The sequence below is a fragment of the Corapipo altera genome, unplaced genomic scaffold, assembly GCF_003945725.1.
Source record: "Corapipo altera isolate COAL_440 unplaced genomic scaffold, ASM394572v1 44, whole genome shotgun sequence".
NCBI lineage: Eukaryota > Metazoa > Chordata > Aves > Passeriformes > Pipridae > Corapipo > Corapipo altera.
In genome coordinates this window covers 9,068,350-9,082,049 of record NW_020884880.1, presented here as the reverse complement: position 1 = coordinate 9,082,049, position 13,700 = coordinate 9,068,350, and the positions used below count along the sequence as shown (strand labels likewise).

At 37.4% G+C, this 13,700-nt stretch overlaps 1 protein-coding gene across 15 annotated transcripts in view; it reads right to left on the bottom strand.

Moving 5' to 3' along the window:
• Positions 1 to 13,700, bottom strand: part of HDAC9 (histone deacetylase 9) — a 456,848-nt gene that overhangs the window by 129,759 nt on the left and 313,389 nt on the right. For all 15 annotated transcript variants that reach the window (XR_003526976.1, XR_003526977.1, XM_027639053.1 and 12 more), the window contains 2 exons: positions 8,581 to 8,714; positions 795 to 915 (listed from right to left, as the gene is read on the bottom strand). Coding sequence is in view for 13 of the 15 variants with exons in the window: in XM_027639053.1 (XP_027494854.1) it covers positions 795 to 915; positions 8,581 to 8,714 (255 nt within the window). In the remaining 2 variants the exon portion in view is untranslated. The remainder of the gene's footprint in view (positions 1 to 794; positions 916 to 8,580; positions 8,715 to 13,700) is intronic.

Genomic DNA, 13,700 nt, shown 5'->3' with positions numbered 1-13,700 from the left:
CTCCAGATCGTAGAAAAAGAGTTATAGAAATAACTGAGAATTAGAATGTTGCATCTGGTGTGCTGGGATATAAAGGGCAGGATTTCACCCACAGATTATTTCCAAAATGCACTATTTTTTTGTATGTTTCTGACAAATAGATCTGCTTCATGCTACACTCATGGCAGAGCTCAATTTAATCCTACTTTTATTTTATAAAAGGGACTGATCATTGGCTATGCATGAAGATATTTGGCCTGAGAAACCTGTTGGTTTTCTGCTAATCTGTACACCCACAGTGGCATTTAATATTTTAATGTGTTTTCCCCTCCCATTATGCAGAACATCATATCCTGTGTAATGGGAAGGCATTAAAGTTCACTTATTAGCAAAACTTAGGCATGCTATCTGCAATCAGCGTGGCTGAAATAATTGAAATAAAGCAAATGAGAACAGCAAACAAGCAATTCTGACAAGCAAGTGTATCTTAAATTCCTGTTTGCAAATCAGAGAACACAAGGACATAGAATTCAAAATTGCCATTGACCTCCAATGGAGAAAAAATTACAGTAAATGGTTAACACTGATGATTTTTGAAGCAAATGAGGAAAAACTTCTATCGCTGCTTTCCAACTCGTGCATTTTGCTAAACTGTATTTGGCTTCCATTGTAACATTCTCCTTCCACATAGCAATGCATTTGGAAAAAGTGAATTTTTGTCACACTGCTTGCCAAGTGTTTTAAACTGACACCAGCTATGACTAATGACAGTGCTGGAATGTGCTGTTCTCGGTAGAATAGAGGCCTGTACAGACCTAGGAGTTTCCTGGGGTCCAGCTTCTGTCTGTTCAGGGGACTGGTGCCATACAACAGTGAATGATGTTCAGAGTGAACCAGCTGTATTTCTTCCAGACTGGCTTTTCGACCTCGAATTCGCTGAAAGAAAACAGCAGAGGCCTACAATATTCCACTGACAATATTTAGGGAGAAGAGGAAAAAAAAAAGTAAAGGTCCAAAATAACATTTAGTATGATTAATAATGGGTTGAAATTGCGTCATGCAGGAATGTGACACAGATTTGTTTATTAAAGTAATGCTATATGAAAAACAAATGTGTGTGTGTGCTTTATCACAAAATGCCTCACTTAGTAGAATTAACGTAATACAAGGTTTCACATACAAAAAAAAGAAAAGATTCTGCCTCTTTTTTACATAATACATTAAGAGATACAACCCAAAAGGTAAAATATTTCTTAAGTAAGAAATCTGGCTAGGAAAATATCTAATTTAGAGAGCGAAAAATTATTCACACCTGTAAGCTGCAGATGTGTTTGGAATGAGAATTAATGTTTTTTGCATTATTACTAGTGCTTGTGATTTATGCTACTAGGAGGAATATGATCATTGTGAGGAGAGGCAAAGAGAAGTTTAAATGCTTTAATAAAATATTTCTGTATATTTTTAAGTTTTTAATGTATGATTAATATACCAGGATAATTTTTGCTGTTACACATGCTGACTCACTTGCTTCCTTACATTTTTGTAAGTGAAGTTTGTCTCTTTAACTGTTTCTTCAGCCTGTACTCACCCCATGTAAATCAGTGTTAAAAAATCTGGGATGTCTCTCTACAAATCCATTGAAATATAATGAGTTTAGGAAGGAAGGAAGATAGGGAGGAAAAGATAAAACTAACACTTTCAACAGATACATACATCCTTGTATGTATTTGGAGTTACAGTTTGTCATATTTATTTCTCTGTTTATGCTAGTGCTGCACAGCTTTTGCAAACACAGCAACATGAATTAGATTTTGTTTGGGACTGGGTATAATAAACAGCACTGTCAACAAAGTTCTGCTCCCAAGATCAACTTTCCTGTTGATATTGGATAAAGTGGAGAGAAAACGGGTTTTTTTTAAGGTCTTGGACCCTGTTTGCAGATCTGGTCCTTATGAACACCTAGGGCAAAATCTCTCACAGCTTAGACTGTGGATCTGTCCAACTGTCAAGGTCTACAGATAAACAGATATAGAAGTTATCTAACTAGATCACCCTATTTTCAAGTAGACTGATTAACATGTTACAGAAATGCCTATTAATTCTAGTTTTATTAGAGGTTAAGTTGCAATTCTTACTGTATCCAACACCTTGTCATATACATTGGAAAGCACCAACCTCTGCATTAAGAGAAGAAAGCAATATTATAAATCGAAAATGTGCACTACAGAAGAAGGGAGCTGCCTGGGGAGTAGGGGGGGTGGGGTGTCAGAAGAACCGTGCAGAATTTATATTGAGTTAAGCAGTGGCAATTTTTTCTGACTAATCAGGAAAAATATCCTAAGAGTTAGAGATAGATGACTGTGGAACAAGCTCCCCCTCAGGGAAATGGTGGAAGCCCTATTTCTTGCAGTGTTTAAAACTTGACTAGATACAGCAGTGGAAAGAACATTTTAGGGAATGATCCAAGAACTAAATGACTTAATAAACCCTTTTTCATCTCTAATTTCTTCAAGCCTCTCCCAGTCTCACATGAGAATTTGTAGCAGTGCACTCATATCCTTTTAACACAGAGTTGCACAATTAAAATCAGCACATTATGTGACTTCACGGAGTCAGTAAACTCTGTAATTGTTCTTCTGGGTCAGATAAAATGTTTTTCTTCATAAGTGAGGTGACTGGTAACATTTATTCCTTCATCCATTCTAATTAAGATCTATGTTTCTAACAAGCTGCTTCAAAATCTATATAACCAATTCTCCACAGGAAAACTGGGAAGGGAGAGTGACTTTCAGGACAGATAAAATAAATGTATCAGAAAAGTAAGGAGGAATTTTATGAAGGTCCCATCAAAGAACCTTGAGCAAAATACTCATTCTGGTCGTATATCTTCTACAAGTTATGCAAAAACTCTCAGAGATGTTTAAGAGTTAATTGTCTGGTTTTTTTGGGGGGTCTTAAATGCCATATTGCTTTAACTATAAAAAGACCCACAGTTAGCCACTATTCTTACAGTGGGGTGATCTGTCATATTTGGTCTGGAAGTGGTCTCCCAAAATGTTTTGCCAACAACCTACCTACTACCCAATATCACCAGCCAAGTTTTCTAGGGCAGAAATAGGCTGTGCAGAAACAGGTTTGGTGCAGAAATCAAGTAACACGAAACAGGGCATCCCACTCCAGGCAGCTCTCAACAGTGAGGTCCTTGGAGTGCAGCCATCAGCTGAGCTGCCAGGGCAGGTAGAGCCCAAATCTGCTCTTTCTTCATGGCTTCTCAGGCTCTAACCTTCATCATCAACAAGTACATTTACACTGTAGATGTCAGGAGGAAAGGGAAGAGTAAACAGTGCACATGTCTGTGCTGTTTCTGCATTTCCATCTCCTCATTTAATGTTCCTTTCATCCCATCCTTGCAGTATCTGTGCTTGTCAAGTCATTTTAATGAAAGTTAAAATCCCAGCTATCTAAGGTTCTACAGAGAGGAAAAAAACTGCATTAAAAATTATCTGTAATAATTTCTAAGAATAACCCTTCTCACATAATGATGTCAGCATTTAGCAGATCTACACAAGCATATGTCCTAAGTCTGTTGCCAGAGTCTGGAGTCATGTAATTTCAGTTATGCAAAGTGATAGTTTCTGGCTCTCACTAGCATGAGTTATCAGACAACAGAACATATGCATGTGTATAACTTTACACATACACTTTTAACCACATCTTTTTTTTATTTTGAAGTGTCTTTCTTAATTTTCATTGACCATGGGAGTATCAAAACCGTAAAATGTAGCAGAAAATTGGCATAAAGCCAGTAAAAAAGGAGAAATAGCATAGGAGAACATATGAACAGTATCTGTTTCATTCAGAGGAATTTGAACACTACATCCACCCATCTACTACATCTTTAGTAGAAGGCAAGTCATCCTTTTCTAATATGCATGACAATTTGTGTGTTGGCTTTGTCCTCTAACATATGCAGTTCCCTCATCAACAGAGAAATTTATGCATCTCAGGAGAGCAAAATACTTGCACCTGAGTGCTTAAAAAAATCAGTCTAGTACTAGAAAGTTATTCTCCCCACAACAGGAAAATGCTTTGATCTTTCACAGAATTTAAGGTCAAAGAGAACTGTCTTGTCTGGTCTTCTGTTTAAAATAGACCTTTAACATTTCACACAGGTAACCTCTATTAACCTGAAGATTTTCAGCAGACTAAACTCATGCAGAGACAGATTCAAAAAGACAAAGGTGATGCTGCCTGTTTCTCTCTGCTAAACTATCAGGAATTGTTTACATAGACTAAGGAATATTTCTCACCAGGGTCTCTCAGAGTAATGTGTCCATTGCCTATACTGCAGCTATTTGTATGGAGATTTCCTTAGGCTATCAGTTTGTAAACAAGGTCTTCAGATTTTTTCCTGCCTTTCTGAGATTTCTTATAGTTGTTAAATTCTCTTTTTTTAAAAAAATACTGACAGCATGCCTTTTGCCAGTCAGTGTACCCACATTGCTTGTTCTCTCGCCATCACGTGGGAATTGCAATCATAGCTCTGACACTCATGCACCCACATAGAAATGCATTTATGTCTTCATATGTTTTGGTCTTCCAGTGCCTAACTTGAATATGTTAAACACTCTAAAGATTTTTGCTCTTAAAAACAGAATAACTTTTCCTTTATTATTTAATCTTCAGTGGTAAATTGAGGTTCAAAGGGTAGAATTTTTTCATATATTTCAGTCTATGTGATCTGGCAGACTCAACTTTAAATTCTTTCCTTCTCCCCCCTTTGGTCCATAAGATGTGGACAGCAGGAGGTGTAAGATGTCTCCCTAATCCAGAAAACTACAAAAATTCAGATCAAATTCCAAGCTGAAAAGAAATATGTTGCTGAACCACAGGAAGTAGAGGTGGGGGCACAAAAGTGGGACCATGTCTACATTTTTCTTTTCTTTTCTAGAACTGTGCTGATCTCTGTAGCCTAATGTCAGTCATGTGTACACAAATTATGGCCCCAAAGGAGTTATGTAAATACTTCCTCTCCCTAGAACAAGTGGAAAGCAGACACCACTACCAAAACATAATTCAGTCTTTTTTTTGTCCCAAAGGTAGAGTGCCTAGGCATTGCTCTTTACCAAGGGAAAAGTGCAAAAAAAAAGATAATGGATGTTTTTATGCCAATCTTTGCATCTTTTAGCTGCCCTGGTCTGCATTTGATAACTGTCTGTTCTAAATTTGTCAGCTTTTAACAAACACCAAACAGGCATTTTAGTAAATATACACAAAGCTTTTAAACTAATGCAAAAATATTGTGTCTGAATTTTATTTTTCCAATATGTATATAGCAGGGCTATAAAAAAGTTCCCTATAGGTGTGTGTGGGGTGTGTGTGTGTGTGTGTGTGTGAATACTTCATTCTCCTGCCCTGGACTCAGTCGGGGACTGGTGTTTCAAATCTAGCTCTCAAGGGCAGGCCATGGTGTGAATGTGTTTCTCCCTTGTCTTGAGGAAGCCGATGGGGGCATTAATCTGTCTGTTTGGAAAAGTGATATGATTAAAAAAAAATAATCTGAAGGCTATACTAGTTTTCTCGATTTAGGAAAAATCCTCTAAACTGTTGTTTGAATAACTAGAGTTCATGGCTAGAAAGACAAAATACAGTCTGCAGAAGCAAGTCCTCTTGGCTGTGTCTGCAGCAGTAAACTAAGCAGTGCCAGCAAACATTCCCAGGCAGAGAAGCACAATCATCTGTATTATTAAATTGCTAAAGTGGTCCTTCACACCGTTTTGGCTGAGCAGCAGCTAGCACTCTCCCAAACAACTCCCAGACATGATATGGTCACTGGCATGGGCCAGGAAGCATTCCTGGTAGTTTGAACATGGGCCTTTCCATGCCAGTTGGCTGCAGGAGTGGAGAACAGTCTCAGGCACATTTTATTTCTTAGCAAAGACACAGCTTTGAGTACCCCATTCAAACCTTGTTATGATTTTATCAAGTTATATTTTAAAAATACAATGGGATAAATATGAGCAATATATATAGGTAATATATAAAGATAATTGATTAAGTTTAGATTAATCTAGCTAAATTAATCTATGAACTGCAGCAAGCATGGTGTCAGCCTAGTATATATGACTTTCATCATCCTATACCCAGTTAGTGACGACGATTCTGTGTATACTTGGCCAAAGACCTTAGCTGTGTGAGAGGAGTTAATCCACACCACATGACTTAGGAAGCACATATAGCTCCCTGCTATAGATAACAAAGATTGTATAGATACAGGTTGTTCATTTTCATTGGGGTTTCTTGTTAAATTAAGAAAATAGGGAGGGCCCCCTGGCACAAGCCTGTGCGTAAGGATACACATACTGCAAAGTAACAAGATCTGAGCTACCTCTGACTGAACTACCTTTGATCCTAAAACTCCTCAGCAGAGAAAGAGCAGGACTGCAGCCCTCCTGAGGGACTACTGTTTTAGTTAGAGAGGAAAAAAGAAGGTTCACAGTTACCACAGAGGATTTCCTAGGCGGCTGTTGCACGTTTCTGTTCTGAAGCTGCTCTTTAGACTTAGTGTATGAGGCAGTGCACGTGGCAAAACCTGACCAGTGATCTCTCCCCTCCTTCTGACAAAAACTGTGGGAAATTATAGTGAGAAATTGTATTAAGAAATACTAATGTCCATGAGGGGGCATTCAGAATTCAGCAGAAGAGACAGTGCAGTTGCCCATGATGCTTTGACTGTGCATCCTCAGTGTGGTATATTCCGGAATGCAGCTTAATGGTGGCCTTTTATATTTTGGATAATGAAATAACCTCTCCTTTAGTGACACGAGTTGTCTAGTCAGCTGAATGATTTTCTTGAAGAACCAGAGCACCAGTTAAGTATATCGCTGTAGCCTTCCTTATTTTGGAAAGTGAGCAGTTTTAAGCACTTGTTTGATGTCAGGCAAGTGCTAGATAATTCAGTGAAGCAAAGGACAGATTGCATCACCAAATGTGATCCGGTCTTTAGCTACATAAGAGGATCTAAATAAACACCAGATCTGCAAACCAGCTTCACACTGAGATTTGTCAGTTTTATCATCAGTTTCCATTTTGACAGCTCATTTCACATTCCAGCCTTATTTCAAAGCACACAATTGGAGTCAAAATTATCTGAATGCTGTTCAACATGAAGTGACTTATTTCCTCTCTGCCCCCTCACTGGATTTTGCAAGACCTAATAGGCTATATTTCAGTTTTTGAAATTGAAATTTGTAGAACTGCAAGAGGAAACATTAAATCTTCCAGGAAACCCTTGGACTGCATGCACCTCAGACTAACCTATACCACTTTTCCATTTTTCCCCTTTTGCAGATCTACACAATTTACTATTCATCAATATCTGTTTGTTACTGGAGAAAGCAGTACATAGTAGGACACTGCATTTTCTTATTTTCTCTCTCTTGTCTTTTCTTTGTAATATGGAGTCCGGAGTCAAAAAGGTAACTAGGCTTTATTTTAGTGAAGCACTCAGCTGCATGTTTAACTTACTCTTTAACTATGTGATCCCACCAGTGAAACCACTCATGTGATACGTGGCCTTAAGGGCCTTGCTGAAAGTCTGTCTTCCTGAAGACTGAAAAAAATTATCCAAGCTAAAAAAAAAGAATTAGCCTGTTAGAGTGCTGCCATCTAGTTAGATGAGTGCATACAACAAATCCATTTACAGCGCTTGCAATATCTCACTGCCCAGTATGCTGGGCTGCCTGCAGAAAATCTTCGTGGACAGTCACTAATAGCCGTTCGAAGGGATATATTGAACCAGTTACTTTGGGTTTGTAAAAACATATGCATGCATACGAGCCCTGGAAATTCTGGGATCCTGCAAAACATAAGCAGATTTGTGCTGAACTTTGTTAACTTGTGCTGCAGTGCCATAAGCACCCGCAATTGCCACAGGCTTCTGCAGAAAGTTGACAGTGCTGCACAACTCACAGGAAGCAGGGAATGGTAGGAAAAAGCTATTTTTAACTAACCCAAATCATATATGAACATCACAGCCCATATTTGATTTAAGCATGTTTTAATATGCAATTTTTGAGGCAAATCAAAGCAGAAGAAAATTACACATTTGCTCTGATATTGCCTAGAAGATTGTGCTTGAATGTCTTGGGGTTTCACATGGGACTTGTTATATACCAGGCAAATGAAAGTGCTATGAAAACAGACTTTAAAGTCTGAAATTAGACAAGATGCAATATGCTTATGGAGTGATACAAACTGTGTTAAAAAACAATGTTCTATGCTACAGAAGTAAAATCCTTAGCTATTTGAAAAGTTAAGAACTGTGTTATTGGAAGGACTGCAATTGGTGTTTGACTACTGCTTGTCTGCCTTCTAAAGGTGAGAAATAATCATGTCTGGATAAATGACTCTGTGTAAATTCTTTATTTTCTGATTGGGAAGTGTGCTTTCCTATAATGCATTAATTTAATATTGTCAGTTAAGACCAACTAATTCCTAAGAAAAATTACTCTCTTATTACAGAAGTAAGACACATTTAGCATTTAATAAATTTGACATTTACTTTAACAAGTCAGGTATCTGGTCTTAACTCTTAATTACCTCGCACTTGTTTAGCAACCCAGTTTCTTGCAGCCTTGACCAGATGCTTTGGATTCTTCCAGCATGTTCAGGGTGATTAGCATAGTTCCCACACATACACTGGTGCTTCAGCATCAGACTGTCATACACAACACCTTCAGCACAAAGACAGCAGAATAAGAAATAAAAAGTGAAAAAAATGCAAATTATACTGTTCCTTGTCGTGCATACCATAGCAAAACTGGATTTTATTTGACAGTTAGAGCAAGGTGAAAATCACAGAATCACAAAGTCGTTTAGGCTGGAAAAGACCTCCAGGATCATCAAGTCCAACCTTTGACCGATCTCCACCTTGTCAACTAGACCATGGCACTAAGTGCTATGTCCAGTCATTTCTTGAAGACCTTCAGAGTTGATGACTCCACCACCTTCCTGGGCAGCCTGTTCCAATTCCTGAGAACCCTTACTGTGAAGAAATTCTTCCCAATATCCAACTTGACTGTCTCCTAGCATAGCTTGACAACATTTCCTCTTGTCATGTCACTGATTGCCTGGGAGAAGAGACTGACCTCCCACCTGGCTACACACTCCTTTCAGGTAGTTGTAGAGAGCAATAAGGTCTCTCCTGAGCCTCCTTTTCTCTAGGCTAAACAACCTCAGCTCCCTCAGCCACTCCTCATATGACTTACTCTCTTTGTTGCCCTTCTCTGTACCCAAATTCTTCTTTCCTTTGTGAGACTCTGAATTTTGATTTACAAGGAATATCTTGTGATTCCAATAAGGCAAAAATTAATTCTCAAGAAATTATATCAATAAATACAATTAAGTGTAAAGGAGAAAGGAAATGGAGTAGTGTCTCGTTAAAGCTTTTATGGCTAAGAAAAAATCAGTCTTATTACTGAATCACTTGTTTTCTTTTTCTCTAATGGGTAAGCTTAGTTGAATCTGTTAACCTATATATATCAAGAAAATGTTATATATTTATAGTAGTGTAAAGAAAATAATTCAGTAAAACCTTTTAAAATTTTAAAATAAATTTTGAAATGGCAGTGCCACTCTGCATTTGTACTGCTTAACTAATACCATATTAATTCCAGATCTCAAAGTATATCAAATGAAAGTTTCAGAGAGTTGAAACAGTGGTAGCCAGAGTCCTTTTTCATTAAATGAAAAGTTCCACCCACTACTCAATTAGGACCAAATCCTGTTGTTTGACTGCAATGCAAGGTACCTTTTGAATTTTCTATGGTCATTTATTCAAGGACAGAACAGCTTTATACAAAACAACTATCAGTATCACATTGCTCTGTAGCTGCGTATTGGGAGCCAAAGAGAAATTTTAGTGAAGAGGCTCAAGCTAAATTCAATTTTCAAGCCTTTCAAACCAAGTCTGAAACACCGAAAAGTTATTTTCTTTATTTACTTGTTGCTTGCATTTCCCTTAAAAATGTCTGGAACAACAATTATTTTCCTTACCCCTGTGGACTATTTTCATTTGGGAAACATTTGGATTTTTCTTCCCCTCACAGTTGAAAGGGACTTAAATTAACAATTTCTGCAAGCTGCAATATTTGGCATTCAAACCCTCTTTCTTATGTGCCACCACTACTGGGGATGCCAACACAGTTCTGGGAAAATTGTGTTAGCCTGCTGCTGAAAAGTCAGCCAGTGAAGAAAACACAAAATTAAAGTCCAGATTCAACAACATGCCCAATACGACCTTTATTTAGCATAGTTCTTGAATGGATATTGAACATCAATAAAGTCTTTAAAAGCTCTACTGAATAAGAGTCTGTATACATTGCGGGCAATTCAAAGTTAAGGTTCTGAGATAATTCAGTTAGAAGTCAGCCAGAAATTATGCAGCTCGAGAAATATTTATGCTGCCATATTTCTTAGCTCATGCACTTCAGAACTGATCCTTTGGGATCTTGCTATTTAAGCCAAGATGATAATACAACAATTATGTTTAGCATAAGGAGAATGCAAACATAATATCTAAGTGCAGCATTACTAATTTTATGCTAAATTATTATCTAGCAAACATGATAGCTCATTAGAAATAAATTCTTGTTTACTTTCTTGTTTTCTTTTAAAGAAAAAAAAAGGACAACCAGTGAAAATCTGGAGCTAATAAACTAATGCAGCTTAAAATATCTGCTGGCACTGTCAAAGTAGCTAATAATTTCCTTTCTCTGCAGTTCTTTGCTGCTCTATCATGAGGTTTTGCAAGTTGTTTGGAAGTATGCACGCAAATAAGTGCATGTTCACATACCTCACTTTCCTTTTCTTGGCACTCAAAGTTTTAACTTCTACAGTCTGTTGTCTACCCATATTGTAGTTTTGCAGTGGTCATCATACCAGTAGATTAGAAAACATTTCCTCCCATCCCTCTGACTAACAGAGAAGATGTTCAGATGCTGAATGTACATGCATCAGGACTTTTAGAAGATTTTAGTCAGAGTAGGTAGTTATAGCAAATAGATTTGAATGGAAACACTTGTTAAACGGTAACAAAATTAGCTGAAAGTTGAAAGTACCTCCTACCTGCCACTCTTTAAATACATTTTTTAATTTTAATTATTTGAATAGTCCAAATAAAATATGTTTATATTACTGTGTTATTGCTACACAGAATTGAGTGTAATAATTACACTTTTTGATTACCTATAGCAGGGCTGCAACCAATTTTGAAGTGAAACACTGAAACTGTATATTCAGGATGCCTCCTCTGGTTGCCGTAAATATAAACATCCCCATCTTAGTGCATAAGTATTTTTCCCAAAATAGAATATAATTAAAAATGTAATTTTATTGTACATGGGTTATTTTGTCTGAATCAAAAATCAATTTAATCAGGTCAGGTCAGTATTACACGGCAGAAGCATCTGTTCCAAACTTAATTACTAAGCTATTTGCACCAACGAGTGTAAAATTTATTTCTAGAAGGATTAATTGATTTATGAAAAGACTAAAATATATGTTTTCATTTATTTGCAAGCATTTAAATTGGTTTAGGATGTATAAGTGATTCAGATGTGTGGCTGCTGGTCGTACAGCACATGTGCTTGGTGCAATACCAGAATGCAGCAGTAGAGCTTACTGCTAAAAATAGCCTATAGGATTTCCCTGACAGGATTCAGCCAATAATCTCCCCACCCCACAAAAAAAAAAAAAAAAAAAAAAAAAAAAAGGGAGGGAGGCAACTGTTTTCAATTGCAGACTGCTGTGAAATATTAATAAAATATGGTTATTCTGTCTCTCCAGAACAAATGCCTGTAGCCAGATTCTGCTCTCAGGTTCCTTGTGTAAATCTGAGCAGCTCCACTGAGACTGGTGGATTTATTCTGGATTTACACCAATATTACTGAGGTCAGAATGTGGCCCTGATGACAGATGAGAATGGTGCCACCACTGAACCGTGTAATGATAGAGGACACAGGACAAAAGAAACTGAATTTGCATTCAGTCAGTAAAAACTAAGGTTTTCCTCGTGGGGACTCCCTAGCACTCATTCATTTCCAAAATACTTTGGGTCAGCTTCTTTTAATAATGTTTTAAACAGAGGGGAGAGCAAGAGATCTAAAAATCATTGGCTAACAGTATGCTTTGAAGAAGATTAATTGCCCTGGAGAACAACAGTACCAATAAGAAAACCCAAGGGAAGAATATCTAATAAATTATTCCAAATAAAAATCTGAACTAAATAATATCAAATATTCTGTGAACTGTCTAAATGAAAATTAAGTATACTTTATCCTTTTTTCCATCTTTAACTCATTATTTTGTGCATATACTGTGTATATATAGCTTAACTGTCTCACAACAATCACCATTCTAATTGCCTTCAGGTATTTGGCTAAAAGCATTTTCTCTCATGACTCTCAACAATATAGGTTCATTTTGATGCCCCTGTAATAATCTGCCACAACCGTTTTCCTGCTACCTATTTTTACATTAATTTTTGGAGTCTGAATTCGACCTCACTTTACGGTGTACTAGAATTTTCTCCCTTTTCACCCACCCATTCCTTTCTTCCATGCTTTTAAAAATACTGGTGTTGCAACTGCTGTGGACAATTGTTGGTTGCATTTTGTGCTCTCTTAAGGGAGAAAATCACAGAACCACAGGATAGCTCAGGTTGGCAGGGACCTCCAGAGGTCTGTAGTTCAGCTGTGCTCAGAGCAGGTCAGCACTGTGATCAGACCAGGTTGCTCAGGACTTTTATCCTAAAGGATTTTGGAAAGGCTGTATAAGAATGGAGAAAAACTGGGTCTAGGTTTATTTCTTTCCACTGATGGATGAATAAATGCTAGAGCACTATCCAGATCCACAAAATACTATGCACAAAAAAAGCCATTCTATACCATAACATACTATATGTTAATAATACACAGATTGATCTATTTATTTACAGAAACTGTATTAGAACTTGTAACGTTGCAAAGTCTCTGTTCATTGTCACTCCAAAGGTGTGAATCTCATAACCTAGAAAATAGCTCTATTTTCAATGTAATCAAAAACTGTAGTGATAAAGCTTTTATATTTGTAAGTCTGTAAGCTCAGACACATGTCAGGGAAAGAGATTTCTTCAAGCAGAAACAAAAGGCTTAATTGTAGAGGTATGTGCTCTGTTGGAGCTGGTCCATCAGCCAGGGGGTACTGGCTGTTAGCATAGATACAGCTTGGAAGCAGCTACAGCACTGCACTGTCTTCAGCCAGTATCTAGAGGATACTGAAAGAAATGAGGGTACAGAGCAGAAGCATAAAGTTGTAGGGCAGGTGAAAATAGGAGAGGGTTTTTTTTCAGTAATGAGTAGAGATGATTATCTTGAAAGAGCAATGGAGGGTGAAAAAAGATTCAATAAAAGAAAAACAAGGCTTCAAGATAAAAATGTTTCAGATTTGGCGAAAGGAATTCAGTGAAGGACTGAAAATCTCTGTTGGAATAAGATAGGGTTTTTTCTCTCTCTTCTCTCTTTCTTTCTGGTGTTGTTCATGTAGCAATGTTTTACTGAAAGGATAAGATTAGACTCTCTGCCTAATCTTAATACACCCTGACTCTGCACATGCAGTGTCTGTATTTCCATTGCTGACCCTGTCAGGCTTTGTTGTGCCAGATTACAAGCCAGGGATGTCCA